General features: G+C 52.6%; 8 protein-coding genes across 8 annotated transcripts; 4 read left to right on the forward strand and 4 right to left on the reverse strand.

Moving 5' to 3' along the window:
- Positions 1-105: 105 nt before the first annotated feature.
- UCRPA7_2825 (putative double-stranded dna-binding domain-containing protein) lies at positions 106-719 on the reverse strand (the record flags this gene model as incomplete). The annotated part of the gene is made up of 4 exons (XM_007915451.1): positions 106-374; positions 462-472; positions 547-641; positions 696-719. The coding sequence occupies 4 exons, from the start codon at positions 717-719 to the stop codon at positions 106-108; spliced, it is 399 nt and encodes a 132-aa protein (XP_007913642.1).
- Positions 720-1,044: 325 nt separating this feature from the next.
- On the reverse strand, positions 1,045-1,707 carry UCRPA7_2826 (putative 2-dehydropantoate 2- protein; the record flags this gene model as incomplete). Its single annotated transcript, XM_007915421.1, has 1 exon — positions 1,045-1,707. One exon carries the CDS (start codon positions 1,705-1,707, stop codon positions 1,045-1,047), a length of 663 nt encoding a protein of 220 aa, XP_007913612.1.
- Positions 1,708-3,112: 1,405 nt separating this feature from the next.
- Positions 3,113-3,783, forward strand: UCRPA7_2827 (putative exosome-associated family protein; the record flags this gene model as incomplete). The annotated part of the gene is made up of 3 exons (XM_007915425.1): positions 3,113-3,290; positions 3,347-3,513; positions 3,565-3,783. The coding sequence occupies 3 exons, from the start codon at positions 3,113-3,115 to the stop codon at positions 3,781-3,783; spliced, it is 564 nt and encodes a 187-aa protein (XP_007913616.1).
- Positions 3,784-4,732: 949 nt separating this feature from the next.
- On the forward strand, positions 4,733-5,247 carry UCRPA7_2828 (putative chch domain protein; the record flags this gene model as incomplete). The annotated part of the gene is made up of 2 exons (XM_007915389.1): positions 4,733-4,926; positions 5,001-5,247. 2 exons carry the CDS (start codon positions 4,733-4,735, stop codon positions 5,245-5,247), a joined length of 441 nt encoding a protein of 146 aa, XP_007913580.1.
- Positions 5,248-5,495: 248 nt separating this feature from the next.
- UCRPA7_2829 (putative ubx domain-containing protein) lies at positions 5,496-7,000 on the reverse strand (the record flags this gene model as incomplete). The annotated part of the gene is made up of 2 exons (XM_007915364.1): positions 5,496-5,540; positions 5,591-7,000. The coding sequence occupies 2 exons, from the start codon at positions 6,998-7,000 to the stop codon at positions 5,496-5,498; spliced, it is 1,455 nt and encodes a 484-aa protein (XP_007913555.1).
- A 471-nt stretch (positions 7,001-7,471) lies between these two features.
- UCRPA7_2830 (putative surfeit 1 protein) lies at positions 7,472-8,460 on the forward strand (the record flags this gene model as incomplete). Its single annotated transcript, XM_007915443.1, has 3 exons — positions 7,472-7,715; positions 7,773-8,288; positions 8,351-8,460. 3 exons carry the CDS (start codon positions 7,472-7,474, stop codon positions 8,458-8,460), a joined length of 870 nt encoding a protein of 289 aa, XP_007913634.1.
- A 203-nt stretch (positions 8,461-8,663) lies between these two features.
- On the reverse strand, positions 8,664-10,239 carry UCRPA7_2831 (putative histone-fold domain containing protein; the record flags this gene model as incomplete). Its single annotated transcript, XM_007915387.1, has 3 exons — positions 8,664-8,808; positions 8,886-9,440; positions 9,491-10,239. The coding sequence occupies 3 exons, from the start codon at positions 10,237-10,239 to the stop codon at positions 8,664-8,666; spliced, it is 1,449 nt and encodes a 482-aa protein (XP_007913578.1).
- A 2,216-nt stretch (positions 10,240-12,455) lies between these two features.
- UCRPA7_2832 (hypothetical protein) lies at positions 12,456-13,622 on the forward strand (the record flags this gene model as incomplete). The annotated part of the gene is made up of 3 exons (XM_007915445.1): positions 12,456-12,488; positions 12,564-12,712; positions 12,806-13,622. 3 exons carry the CDS (start codon positions 12,456-12,458, stop codon positions 13,620-13,622), a joined length of 999 nt encoding a protein of 332 aa, XP_007913636.1.
- Positions 13,623-14,566: the final 944 nt, after the last annotated feature.

Raw genomic sequence — 14,566 nt, forward strand, 5'->3', positions numbered from 1 at the left:
ACTACCAGATAAATAACCGCAATGTTCAACGCCATGCATCAAGCTGCAGTTTTCCAATCTTCCCGCCCCCACATTGTGGCTCCTTGTCATCGTGTCAGTCGAGTCTCATAGGTCCAGGTCATCGTCCTCATCATCCCAGTTCTTGCGCCTGTTCACGACAATCTTCTCCTGCTCCTTGTTGTCGGCGACCGCATTCAGTAGTTCCTTGAGCTGGTCTTCGGTGACCTTCTGTCGCAGCTGCCCGCTCTGCGCCAGCATGATCAGGCGGTTCTCGACGTCGGTCGCGCGCTCCTCCTTCACAAGCCGGATGCGGCCCAGGCGATCGGCGGCTTCGGGGTGCAGTATCTGGTTCAGGATGGACTGTCGCGCTTCGGCTGTCATAGATTCGGTATTAGTCTTGCTGGTGCATCCTCGAAATGCGCCGCAATGGCGTCTCGTGGGCTAAAATATTAGATCCATACCTTCTTGTTGTCTATGGGGGAGTTAGCCAGGTTTGAATGGAGAAGGGAGGAGCATGTATGTCGTCGCGAGGACAGAAGGACTCACCTCTTCTGCTGAGCTTGATCCTGGCCGCCGCCGCCGCCCTGCTTGCCTGCCCCGCCACCTTGCGTCTTGAGCTGCTCGAGCCGAGCCTTTCTGATCTGAAGGGCCAACGGTTAGGAAACTTGTCAAAAGCCGAGAGGCGGTGGCCTTACCTGTTCTAGTTCTGCGTCATCCATCTTCAAGACTGTTGGCGGAAGTGGGTGGGGTGAGAATAGGCTACGAAATCGCGATGCTAAAATATTTGGCGGGGTAGTATTTCTAAGTGATCGTCGGTGCCTCTCACACGAGCTCTCAGAGTACTAAACCCAGAGAGCCATAGTTCCAAAAGTGTTACACTGTCGTACTTTCAACAAATGAATTCTTTCTTTCTAGAATACGATCCCATGCAATGCCTAACATAATTACAGTATAATTATAACACGAGTGGTACAGCTCGGACTCCCATGTCCGCATATGCAAAAACCGTCTAACAGTTGTCTACCACGATGCCATGCCCTCTCCTCATGCTATTTCAAAAGGTATTGCCGCTTCCATCTCCTTGCGCCGTGCCGAAAGCTTCGCCTTGACGAGATTCATAACCATCTCATTCGTAGGGCATTTGATGCCCAGCTCCTTTCCCTTCTTCACAAAGTATCCGTTTAGATAATCGATGTCAGTCATTCGACCAGCCCGGATACGATGCAGCATCCGGGACTCGTCGTATCCTTTCGACCGTAGTTTCTTCACTATATCGCGCCGAAGCTTGTCCTTGCTCATCCTGTCCACTATCTTGGAGGCATTAGGCAGTTCCGGTAGTGACATGATGACATTATATATCTCATCCAAAAGCTGTCCGATGAGGATATAGCGATAATCATTGTCTAGCAGCTTGTCATAGGAAAAGTCGAGAATGACGGATAAGCTATCCGTGATCGAGTGGAAGACCATAGACGGCAGCTTCTTCAGCAAAAACTCCTCCAGCGAAAAGCCTCCTGCATTCAGCCCTGCAGTCGTCGATAATGTCTTGATGAGGCTCGTAGCCCGTGGCTGGCGTTCGATCGGCGGGTGAAAACGCATCCGCGAGTAGCTGGCACCACGAGGAAGCGCAGTCAGGAACAGCCTGCCGCGTACGGCCTCGCTCACAGAGAAAACCCTGCCTTTCTCGTGCCCAAAACTGTGCGTCATATGGCCCAGAACATAGGTTGGCCTTGACCTAGGATCCGGGAAGAAGGTTTTGTTGAGCTCTTCCACCACCCCGAGCCCATCTTGCACAAGTAATATCGTCGTCCTGTGATCAATTCGATGTCGGACATTTGAAATGACACGAACAGCATTGAAACAAGATGCGGTAACGACAAGATGCTCGATATGCTCGCGGATCGGTTCGTCTTTGGTCCCGCCCACCCATTCCGTGATGAGCCGGTTGCGGGTCGTCGGGTCCCCTTCGTGGACAACTGTAATACCAGCGCCCTCAGTTTTGAATGCTTTCATTAAATTGCCCACGTAGAACAGAACCTTGGGAGGTGGTAGTGCGAGTGAGCCCGACAGCGCGTGCGCTATGAATATTCCCCTGAAGTCCTGCCCCAGAACATGGACTTGATCGGCAGGCCGCTCCTTGATGGTCTGCGCAACTTTGGTCGATGTTGCGAGGACTCTCGGAAACACAGTAGCCTGTGACTCTGTTTCCGTATCTTCTAGAAGCGACTCTTCAATGGCATCCTGAAGCGACCTCAGCACAAGAGGCTCACTGGCTGGAGCTGCGTCTTGCTGCGGCTCTGGGGGAGGCGGAGGCCTGTAACTTCGCGGTACTTGACGCTGTTCAGATTGAATAGAAGGAGGAGGCTTCCCAAAGGGATATGAGTAGTCTGGCGACGGAGTTGTTATTGCAGCAGCTTGTGCTGAGAGATGTTTGCTGGCCCCCCGGCCGGCGAAGATGCTATCGTGGCTCCATGTGGTGAGACTGTGTGGTATTCGCGCAAATACCCGCGCGTGGGGTCGGCTATGGCTGAAGAGAGACAGATTGAAATATTTACTCGATACTCGAGTTTGTCATGGTAGGACGGCGTTGAAGAGCCCGTAGACGGTTCCGGGAGGATCAGACCCTCGGTCGCAGCATCGGAGGAAGGAAGGCACCAAGAGCAAATGTGAGATAAAGATGTAATATGGCTCGGGGAGACGAAACGCTATTGCTCGTGGTTTCGGCGACTTATGGATTGTCGACAATGAGAACTCTCAGTTAGATGCTCATGAAGTTGGATGACGGCGACATTTTCTTTGCGTGCCCAAGCAGTGTTAACTTATCATGATTTTTTAGAGCGCGTCCTCAATCAGGAGCGTTTTGATTGGGCATGCGGCAGAAGACGGAGCTGATGGTAAGTAACTGCTAGGACCCGCAGTTTTAGCTCCTAAGACCCCTGTTGGATGCCGGATTACTTGCAGATCGGGGCCAGAAATATCTTTTACAACATTGTAGTCGACCAACGGCCAACTCGGGTATCAACATTGCACGTGTTTACAACCACAGCACATATTTGGAAATCCCCAGGAGGAGCTCTTTTGACCACCAAGAATAAGACTTTTGGCTTTCAAGATGGATGTCACCAACATTACGCCGCAGCTCGACCACCTAGAGACTGATCTAGATCAGCTCGAAGACGCACTGAAGCCATTGCTGGGAAATCTCGGAGACATTGCAGGCAAGCTGCCTTTGTTGGACAAAGCCAAGCTCTATGTGCTCGCGACATACTCGATCGAGTCCCTTCTCTTTTGTAAGTCACAGCTGTATGTCTCCAATCATCACAAGTATACTGACAGAGCAATCCAGCTGCTCTCCGCTTGAGTGAGGTGGACGCAAAGAACCACGCCGTCTTCAAAGAGCTCACTCGGGTCCGTCAGTACTTTGAGAAGATCAAGAAGATTGAGACCCCCGAGGCGGAGCGTGAGACCACGGTAGACAAGCAAGCTGCTATCCGGTTTCTCAAGGCGGATCTCGTGAGTGTATCATGCTGCTGTCAGAGCGAACGTCTATTCTAACAGTGCTAGGCCGATAATGCAGAAGTTAGCAAAAAGCTAAGCGAACAGCTCGCCAAAGAGAGGGCGAAGGCCGCCCTGCAAGCCAAGCAGAACCAGAAGAAACGACCGGCAGAGGATGTGTCAACGGCAGAGGCTCGCTCTGCGGACAGACCAGGGAACGACACCACTGAGCCGCAGGAGAAGAACTCCAAGAGGACTAGACACAGCAAATCCAAGGGAAAGAGCTGAACGATTTCTTTATTGCGGCTTCTGAGAAGCCTGACTCTCTCGGGCGTTTTCATGACTGTCACCAATTCCCCTGGAGGGCTCATCACATTGACGCCAAAGAGATCAAGGCTTAAGCCTCCTAAGTGTTGATTCCAACGCAAGTTGGCATCGGCGAAACTTTGATTTCCTTGCCTGATAATATACCAGGGGCTTAATACTTACACGTCAGATGGACCGTCACCAGGAAGGGGGAAAACCTGTCAGTCCACAAAACATTATGGTGATTTATGGCGTTCAGACATAGAAGAGAATATGATACCCCAACATGGATTTTCATGAACCGTTTGCCAATGCGTATGAACACTCTGGACACTCGTCTTCTTTGAATAGCCACTGATAGCCGTAAAATCGAAAATTGGAAGACAAAGGCAGCCATTCAGCGCAGCTGCCCTGTAACTTACACCTCCACTGGGCTAATAAACGTTATTTTAGCAAGGTGAATATACCAGAAACTCAGGGTTGGGAGTCCTTGATTGGGGCTTCGAAGATTCCATTTATCTCTATAGCCCCCCTGGACTTGACAAAAGTAGCAACTAACTTGTCTGAAAAGTCACGGTTCCCACTCAGAATTAACAATTATTACCCAGGCAGAGGTGTAGTGACATTTCCCCGGTTTCTAGCGATCGCTGTGCTAAATTCCGCCACCAGAGTCCGCCGGAGAGCAACTGGCGCCGTCCCGACCTCACGTGGAGAAGTCAGCCAAATTCGATTGGCTTCCAGGGCCCCTGTAGTGCCGGGGTTTGCGGCCACTACAGAGGCAAAATTGCCGAAGCTCTCTTTTGCATCTGTCTCTCCCGGCAACCTCCTCAACTGTCACTTCCACGATCCTTCTCCCGCTTCTACCAAAGAACAACACACGTTACCAACACCACAAGTTCACATCTCGAACACCCCCCAATACACATCGGCAATGCCTCGTCAACGATCCGCCGGCAGAGCTCCTGCTCGTCCCACTGTTCCCGCCCGCGCACCTGCTCCTCCCACCCACCAGCAGCAGTCCCGGCCAGCTTCCACCTATGCTCCCGCGCCGACGCAACACCCTCCTGCCCAGCCGGCCCAGTCCCAGGGCCCCGGCCTGTTCGGTCAGATGGCCAGCACTGCGGCGTATGTTCTCTCATCGACCTCGTTTTTCTCCCTGACAACGTAGTGTGGTCAAGCTAACGCCTATATGATCACAGTGGTGTCGCGGTAGGCTCCAGCATTGGCCACGCCATCGGTGGCTTCTTCGGCGGCGGCTCCAGCGCCCCCGTCGAGCAGGTGCAGTCCCAGGCGCAGCCCGCTCAGCAGCAGCAACAGAACTGGAACTGCGCCGACTCCGCGAAGCAGTTCACCAGCTGCATGGACGAGCACGGCGGTAACATGCAGATCTGCGGATGGTATCTGGAGCAGCTTAAGGCCTGCCAGGCCGCCGCCAGCCAATACTAAGAAAAGCACTGGGGCTGGAGGAACGTGAAATCCTGGAGTCAAGGGACCGGTTGGAAAGTTGGGCAATGCAAGCATCTTACGGATACTCAAAATTCATACGGACATCATGTTCATATCTGCATAGGGTCAGATCCATGAAAAATCAGAATTGGCACCCGCTCGAAGCGCCTGTAGTATTACAAAGTACAATAGCAACGATTCCGCTCTGCATATAGCTAGTCACCTCCCGTGTAATGTTATCTTGGCATTTACTGCTGGTCGTCATCATCGTCCTTCCTTGGCTCGAAATTAAGCTGTGATTTGTTAGCCATTGGCAACCAAGATTGCGAAGGAATGAACCAACTGAGTTGCCGTTATATAGCTGTTGATCTCGCTGCCTGTCGTTGGGGTTCTGAAAGCCTTGAATGCGACGACCACCGCGAGGAGCATCGTCTTGTTGTGGTGCCTGGTTGCCGGTCGTCGGCTCCGGGGGGCCGGCAGTTGAGAAGAGTGTCGAAAAGAATGTGGTGAAGAGGTTAACAATCCATGAGAAGAAAGCAATGATAGGCGCAAACAGTCTCATCACCGGATTGCTATTGGCCTCAGCGTAGGCGACTGAGAACTTGTCGACAGGGACAAGAATCAGAGTCGCTGAAGGTGTCAAGTCCAAGTCTTCGAGGCTCTTCTCCTCCTCCGTAGCATCAATGGCTCTGTTTGGCAGCGGCGTGAGCACCACTTTGAAAGTGTAGGGATCGCGTCCGTCCTGACGAGTCTCATCAACCCATTTACGCACATCACCCCTGAGGCTGTTGTTTGCTGGCATTTGCGTACGGATAGTAGACCCGTCAAAGAGCCGCACCTGCAGACTACATCGATCACTCTTTCGCCCTGGTCGTAGGCTGCTTGCTGGAGCCGCAGTCTGGACACCCTCGTGCAAGCTCCCCATCGCAGCCCTGTCCGCATCTCTCTCGGCCCTCCTCTCCAATTCCCGTGCCTTACGAGCAGCTTTGTCATCCTCGATCATCTTCAGAACGCGTTGCCGCTCCTCCCGCACCTGCCGTTGCTTGTCCATGTAATGCTGGGAAGCCTTGTTCACCGCGTCTGACGGTTGCTTTTTCTTACTCTCGCCCTCATCAGTCTCAATAGCCGGTTGCTTTCCTTTCGCCTTGCGCTGTCTCTCGGCTTCATCGGCTTCTTTCCTTGCCTTTTCTGCAGCTTGCCGTCTCCTCTCCCCTTCCAGGGCCAGGTTGCGCTGCTGCGCTGCGAGGCGTGCCACCCGCTCGGCCTCAGCCTGTTGCTCCTCTGCGATTGACGTAGGTGTATCCGTACCTTCAACACCGGAACTGCTCTCTCCTACATCAGAGACGTCGGCTGGGGGTGCTTGAGCTGCCGGGGTCTGTGCAGATGTGCTCGCAGCTGAGGCGGCCGGTATTTCCTGAGTGATCTGCAGAACCTTGCTGACCCTCGCCATGAAGTCTTCCCTCGACACCCCGGCCGCGATGTACTCCTTGAGCTCGCCATTCTTGATAATAACAAGGGTCGGTGTCTTGGGGAGCGGGAAGATGGCTGCGAGGTACGAGGCTTCCTGTGAGCCAGCTTCTAGACGGAGGGTGACACCTTCCTTCGCCAAGGCTGAGGAGACTGCGTCTTCCTTCAGATATTCATTTTCCCACTTCTGGCTCTCCTCATTGTTGTCTGTGACAAAACATACTACCAGTTTGCCCTGCTGGACGGCAGTGGAGATGCCTTCCTGAAGAGTCCCCGTGAAGAACATCTTGCTTATGTATCCTGCCGCTGCGAGCTTCCCTTGCGCTGTCAACAACTTATTGCTTTTAACTGAAATAGCTCATAAGCTGGCTCAAAGTAGCCGAATTCAAAATTCCCCTGAACCGGATAATAGATCTAGGTATGTGCAGGTAGACGCAATTGTTTCAGTGTCCTTGGGCAGCTTCTCTTAGTTAATAGGTGTCCTGAAGCTTTCAATGAGTGAGTGGCGTCGTGCTGGTGAAGCTCGTGCAGGCAGGCAGCTTCCGACTTTAGCCCCGCCGCACGGTAAGCTTGCAGCTTGCGTTTGCGCTAGCCAGTTTCCGCCAAGCCTCTTGACCTCACTGATCTAAACCTCCAGCAGCACTGCAGTAGCTCTTCAGAATTTGGTGATCTCAACCCGCATTTGCACCACACTTTCTTCGGAGCGAGTGGGATTATACTACTGGAACAACCGTTTATTGCTACGGTTCAATCGACGATGAAGGCATTCAATTGTCTTTTCCGGCATTCCCAGGCCCAGCGGGCCGCCCGGCAGGTGCAGAAATGCGCCGCGAAGGCCCGACCCTCCACGAACATATCTTCACAACGTCGCCCGATCTCAAACTCCTCAAGGCTTCGCAGCAAGCAGCCCGGCGATGATCCGGGCTTCCAATCGATTGTGGACAACCCGCCCGAACTCGTACGGACAGGCAAGCGGCATGGACCGGGCTTGATTATACTTGGTAGGCAGAAGCCGTTGCAAGCCCAAGCTATTGCGGCCCGCAGCTAACCTTGCCAAGCTATCATACCAGTTACTGCGTTCGCATTGGGATCATGGCAGGTCCAACGGCTAAAATGGAAGACTGAACTGATCGCCAAATGCGAAGACCGCCTCGTCAGGGACCCGCTACCACTCCCTCCCCGCATCGACCCCGACGCGATCGCAGACTTCGACTACCGCCGGGTGTATGCGACGGGGCGCTTCCGGCACGACAAGGAGATGCTCATCGGGCCACGGGTGCACGACGGCGAACAAGGCTACATGGTCGTCACGCCGCTGGAGCGCGAGGGAGGCGAGGGCACGACCGTCCTCGTGAACAGGGGTTGGATCCCCAAGAGGCTGCAAAGACAGCGCGATAGACCGGGTGGACTCCCGGAAGGCGAGGTACGGGTAGAGGGCCTCCTGCGGGAGCCGTGGAAGAAGAACATGTTCACGCCGGAGAACAGACCGGACAAGGGGGAGTTTTACTTCCCGGACGTGCATCAGATGGCTCAATTGACCGGTAGCCAACCGGTGTGGATTGAAGCGACCATGGGTAGGCATGCCCCTGTGATCAACTATCTACTTTGGCCGAGTGACCTTGCTAACATATTGAAGACCCGGACTTGTTCCAGGTCTATGACTATCAGGCGCGTGGCGTCCCCATTGGCCGACCGGCCGAAGTGAACCTGAGGAATAACCATGCCCAGTACATCTTCACCTGGTAAGTGCCATAGTCTTCTGCGTGCTGCACACGCCTCGTACATGCCGATGTATACTTACAGCAAGTTTCAGGTACTCTCTGTGTCTAGCGACATCAATAATGTTCTACTTGGTGGTAAAGAAGCCACCGAACGACATAACCCGCCGTGTTCGTATGAACAAGAGCTGGTAAGCTAGGTTGGAATTATCATGAAAGCCTGGCCGGGCCTCAGGTGATATCCTCGCCCTCTCGGTTGGCCCTACGCTTCTTCGCCGGCACGGGAGGCGTCATGCGCAACTCCTGCAGGAGCTCCCTGGGCAGATGTCGTTGTGCAAGCGAGAACGGGGTCGTGGACATGCTGGTCTGACGTTGCCTAAAGCATTGTCAGCAATGTATTATACATAGAAACACACAGATACCCGACTGTATGAACTGGGGGAAAGAACCAACCTCTTCATCAATGTAATCATATCGCTCTCATCGATTGTCTTCCTGCCGGCGTGTTTTGCATAAGCCTGGAGGTCGTCCCCAAGCTGCGCAAAGAACCAGTCTGATGCTTGCATTATCGCTGACATGGCGTCAGGCGTGATTTTCGCCTTGCTCACGCCGCTTGTCTGCGCGAAGGTCTGCGCAAGGCGCTTCACAACGCCCACTGGGAGAGATGGATACTCGATGCCGTATTTCGAGACTTTTTTGCCGGGTTTCTTGAATCTTGCATTCGCGGGTGCTAGATTGGCGGAGGTTGTGTGAAGCTCTGTTTCCTCAATACCAACGTCGTCGTCATCCTCCATATCAACATCGCCCGGGTCTTGCTCTTCCTCTACTGGTTCCAAGTCACCACCCAGTGCTGAGTCAAATGCAGGTGGGGACCGGACAGGGGACTCCTGGAGCTGTGGCGCAAGGAAGAATGTACTCTCATTAGCATCTAGGGGCACTTCAATGATACCAAAGTCACTCTCTCTCCCCGCGGCCATTGTTTCTCGGCGTGCAGCTTCAGAGTCAATTCTGTTATCCGTCAGTGTGAGTCAAATGGAAACAATGCCCAGGAGTAATACCGTTCATAAGTGACATCGTCAGGCCCCTGGAGATCACCGTCGTCGTCATCATCATCGAATTGCGCAGGCGGAAAGAATGCAGAGTCAATTCCCACGTCATCACTCTGCAGGTCAACCGGCCCCATGAAGTCGCTCATCCGGGTCGAGAAGCGCGGCTGCTCACTGATGGCCCTTCGCGGCAGCTCGATCGATTGCACCGTGAAATTCTCGTCCTCCAGACCCGTCGACTGATGAGGTTGCAGATCGCTACTATCGTCGTCATCCTCGTCAATGGGCAGCGATAATCGCGGCCTATCAATCGGCAGGTCGTCGTCCTCGTCATCCTCGGGGATTGCACCCGTAATGCTGTCCGCCTGCTTGTCGCGCGGCGATGAGGAGGAGGACGTGATGGGCCTGCTCGCGGGCGCTAGCTTGCGTCCCAGAGCCTGCAGCCAGTTGCGCGGCGTCTCGCGCTGGTCGCGCATGCTACGCCGCCTGTTGCGCCCAGGCGTGTTGATGGCGGCTCTGCGGGAGTCCAGCGTCCGGATGGCCGCGCGGCCGTGTGGTGTCGCGGCGTTTGGCTTCCGGCCTGAGGCGGAGAGGCCTTGCCTCTGCGATGCGCCGAGATTCCGGCCTAGGCTCCCCGGCGTGTGGACAGACCGGCGGCTGGTCGACGGCGGGTCCACGCTGAAGGCTCGTCGAGAAGGTGTCCGCTGCCCTCGGGTGGATGTCTGGGGCGTGGCGCCACCATTATCCGGAGCGGAAGCCATGTTGCTGTTGATGTTAAGGATGAGGCCGACGTATGATCGTAAACCCTGGATAGGTAATGCTGAGATGACTTGCGAGTCGCACGCTTGATATAGCGGGTTCCTCCAATGCCGCCGTTGCGCAAGGGCGAAACCCTCTTTAATTGATAGGTGCACTGCAAGTATCACGAAAATATCCGCTGAATTCGTCCAATTTAAACACTATGCATGGGTGTCGGCACATGCCGTTTGCTCTTCATGAGGAGAAGATGGATGAGATGTCGACTGAGACGCGGTTAGACGCGTCTGCTAAGGTCAGAGGATTAATTCCTAAAAACACGGGTTGGGGTGGGGTGTTGATACCAATGAAGCCCCAGTCATTCGTTTCTTCCGCACACCAAGGGGGTACTCCAAACAAAGCATGGCTTATAAGTCTGGTCATGTCGTGAAACCCTTTGCCGACTAGGTATGCTCATTTCGTAGCCATTGGCCGTCTCTTCTATTATAATTCTCCCGCTTGGCTATTTTCATATTAGGTAGAAGGTGTGCTCTAAATGACATAACTGTTCACTCATAAGGCACAAGCTATTGTCATGGTCAAATTGGGATTTTGAGAAGCAACACATAGAGTTGGGACATCGATAATGACAGAAAATATGATTACTAGGGGTCTTGTGATATATCGGCACGCACAGAGATAGGTGAGCCCGCTTCACGCGGATTTTGGCTCAGAATATAACCATAACTGGCATCTCAGCACTAATGTATGCCACTTTTAACGTCGGTAGGGCTGCGTCTAATCCTCCTGCACGAAGCTTCGATCCTTCTATCACCTCGGACTCGGCCGAGTAGCTGAGACTTCAGCCCGTCGGCCTTCGGAACATTTCATGATGAGCTGAAGACGACCCCGTTGCGACATCCCAAAGAAGGTTGAGGACAACATCTGATAGGAGTCTTGGAGAACCCCAGGTGCACGCACAGGTGGTACTTAAACGTCTCGTAGGGCTAGCTGGCCGGCATGGGTTCTCGTAAAATCGGCTCAAAACAGATTAGCGGCTGCTTAGCGACCCCGCGACCGTTATTCTCCCCTGATTCGGGGTTTCTGGGAGCATCTTGATTCGCCACACTTGCGCTGCAACAAGAACCTAGAGGCCTGGGGCAGAATTAATTGACTATGCAGCTCACGTAAGTCGGTTCGATATGACCTTTAACAGGAAGGCAAGTTCAGGTCTGAGGTTAAAGATCTACTTAGGCTTGGAGTAGCGGTCTTTTCGAATATCCGCACGGATATCCTTGTGCGTACAAGACTCTACTCAGATCCTCATGAACTCGACATTTGGAGAGCCTGGGTCAAGCGACGTCGAGAGCCATGTCTGAGAGACAAAAGGTGCGGCAGAGGCGTGAGCACACACGCAGCCGGGCAGGCTGTGTCATTTGCAAACAGAGACACATCCGCTGTGACGAGCGGCAACCTTCATGGTAAGCTCCATGTGCCACCGCCCCATTTCCGCTTTGGGCCGATTATACTGGAGAGTTTGGCAAGGCTTGTCGGCTTTCTTAGATAGGCAGATATACAAAAGAGGCGGTCGATCACTAATATTGTTTGTAGTAGCAACTGTCTCCTGGGATACCGACCATGCAAGTATGAGCGGATGGAGGTCGTCCCTCTACGGGATAGACGTTCTCAGCGGGTTGATCTGCCCGGAGTATTGGAACCCTGGGTCATGGAGTCAATAGTCAAGTCACTTCCCCATAACGAGGCGCTCTTAAGTTTACTTAACTGTCTACCAATCAAGTTGCCCTTCAAATCTCGGCAGCTGTTGAGACATTGTAGGTCATCCTCCAGATCGCAATCCGTGGCATTGTGAGGACATCATGACACTAACATCAATAACATATCAGATCTCCAAGTGTACCAACAGCAAGATAACGAATCACCTAGAGAAATGAATGTGTAAGTGAAAGCTGCAGTGCCAATTCCATCTGTAGAAGGAATTGCGAACGATAGAAAACTTTCCCCTTTTGGTTGCTGTACGAACTGACAGCTTTTTTATAGGGTAGCGATTGCAAACAACGACCCAGCAAACTTACAGACCATGTTTGTTACAGCAGCTTGTCATTTCTGCTTTCATGCTGGCTCGCTTCAGTATTTCAAAGCTACATACCACCACCAAATGGGCGAGTGTTTCCGCCTCGCCAACGAGAGATGGCTGGCACGGAAGCGTTCCCATCCACGGTTTATGGTGTTTGTTTCCTCAATGTGTCTGGCTGAGGTAAGTATCTGAATTCACACTCACTTATTTACCGTAAGACTGTGAGAGTTGTGCTTAACTGACCTGTCGTTGCAGGCATATACCGGCAACCTCACCGCTGCGGAAGCCCATCTAAAGGGCTTGTTCGAGCTGATAGACGCCCAGGAACCAAGTTATAGTGCCAAGGTGGAAGATGACGAGTACGACGCCAGAGATTACGAAAGCCTTGATCGTTGTGTCAAAAAGTGAGTTCAGTTCATAGTCTTTACCAGAGTCTAATCAAGTCACCCCAAACATATCGACAAGATCTTGATGAGGCTAACTTCTATACGTCCTAGCACCCACAATTTCTCTGCTGCAGTAGTAGCTAGTCTCCCTGACACCCGCCTCAGCATCCTGCGCCAGTATGGCTTTCCGATCGAGGTGGGCAGTAGACTGGGCGAGGGCTTCAGTGTCGTTACCTTCCTGCCTTACTTCTCCACCTGGGCCGGCCGCCGCATCGTCAACCCAACCATTTCCATCAACGCACTGCGCGAGATGACCAAGTTTATGGCTCCTCGGCTGCCTCTTCCCTACCACCCCATCATCGAGGGCGTTGAGGTGCGCTTATACATGGAGATGACGAGACAGATACCATTACCGGCCGACGGAACGGAGAACCTCCTTGATATCGACCGGGACGCGGGATACGTACCTCGGCGCAGCGCTTTCGTGATTGCGTGCAGCTTCTACTTTTGCACGCTCATTGGCGAATGGCATGTGGAGAGGATGCGCGTCAGCCCTTGTTGGCATCATCTGTTTGACATGCTCAAGAGAGACGTCGACCAGACAAGGGGTGCACTGCAAATAAAGGGACTAAGACGCGACTTTTGGCTCTGGAAGGTCCTCGTAGGCGCTATAGGTATCGTTACGATGGACAGGCAGAGCAGTCGGAGGACATTTGACAACGGTGCGAGTCATGACGACGATTCATTGCTGAACCTGAAGGTATGGTTCTTCGATCGCCTGCGCGCATGGAGTCGCGCGAGCGGAATTACGGATTGGTCAAGGGCTAGTCAAGCGTTATCCAATGTTGTGTGGACGGACAAGTTCTGCTACGGAGCCTCGCCCGAGGCAGTGTTTCTCGAGGCACTGAGGTACGATGACATTCCCTGAAGTCATGGTTGGTGAGCTGGCTCCGCTGGATTCCTATTCCGGCACGTATTAAGTCAGGTGCTGTGCCACCTTCTCTGCAAGTTGCAAAAAGTTGCATCCCATCCTGTCGACTCTCCTGACCTCAGCATTCACAGGCTTGTCAGATGATAATGTGGCTAAGAAACACCCGTTAACGTATTCTGAGTTCTCACCTCCGTGTAAGGTTCCTCGAAACACACAGCTCCGCTGCTTAAATTATTTGCTGGGTCTACTCTCTGGGCTTAAGAGTGGGAGGCTTTTCTCGGGCATTAGAATTTGAGGCTTCAAATTAGGTCCTAAGTCAATGCAAACACCAGACTTGTATCTCGCACCAGAAACTCCAGGCTCTCGAGATCAGATATGGATATGTTCCAAATTATACTTGACGGTTTTCACATCGAGGATTGTTCAGTTTGAAGAATACATAATGTCTTAAATATTTATTCGCTATAAATTTCAAGACACAAATAACACCCCTCAGTGCATTCAGATCTCTAGCTAGGAACAGTAGTATAGATTGTAAGCCTTGATATATATTGTCTTTGCAGTCACAATAAACACGACCACGCAATTGAGTGTTCTCAAGATTCGACCTCAACAACTGATGAATCCTTCGTGTGATTATGAGGCTGAGTTTTCAATGAATATCACCGCATCGGGGCCGAGATGGGAGGTTTAGAATCACATCTCGGAACTGCCTTATAGGGGGCTTTCTCCTACGAACTATGACGTACAAGCTGAACGACCGCAGACGCTAAGCATCATTATTCCTTGACGACTGCCGACGTTTCTTAGTTGCCCATATGGACTCTGGATTCTTCAACTCGGGTTGCGGCTAAGGTTCCATCTCGATGCTCATCGTATATAGCTTTCTCTACGAGTAGTCATATGACATATCATGTGACTCCTCATAGTAAGTTGGTGAG

This window comes from Phaeoacremonium minimum (genome assembly GCF_000392275.1).
Source record: "Phaeoacremonium minimum UCRPA7 unplaced genomic scaffold PA7_03_scaffold_212, whole genome shotgun sequence".
In the NCBI taxonomy this organism is placed as follows: Eukaryota; Fungi; Ascomycota; class Sordariomycetes; order Togniniales; family Togniniaceae; genus Phaeoacremonium; species Phaeoacremonium minimum.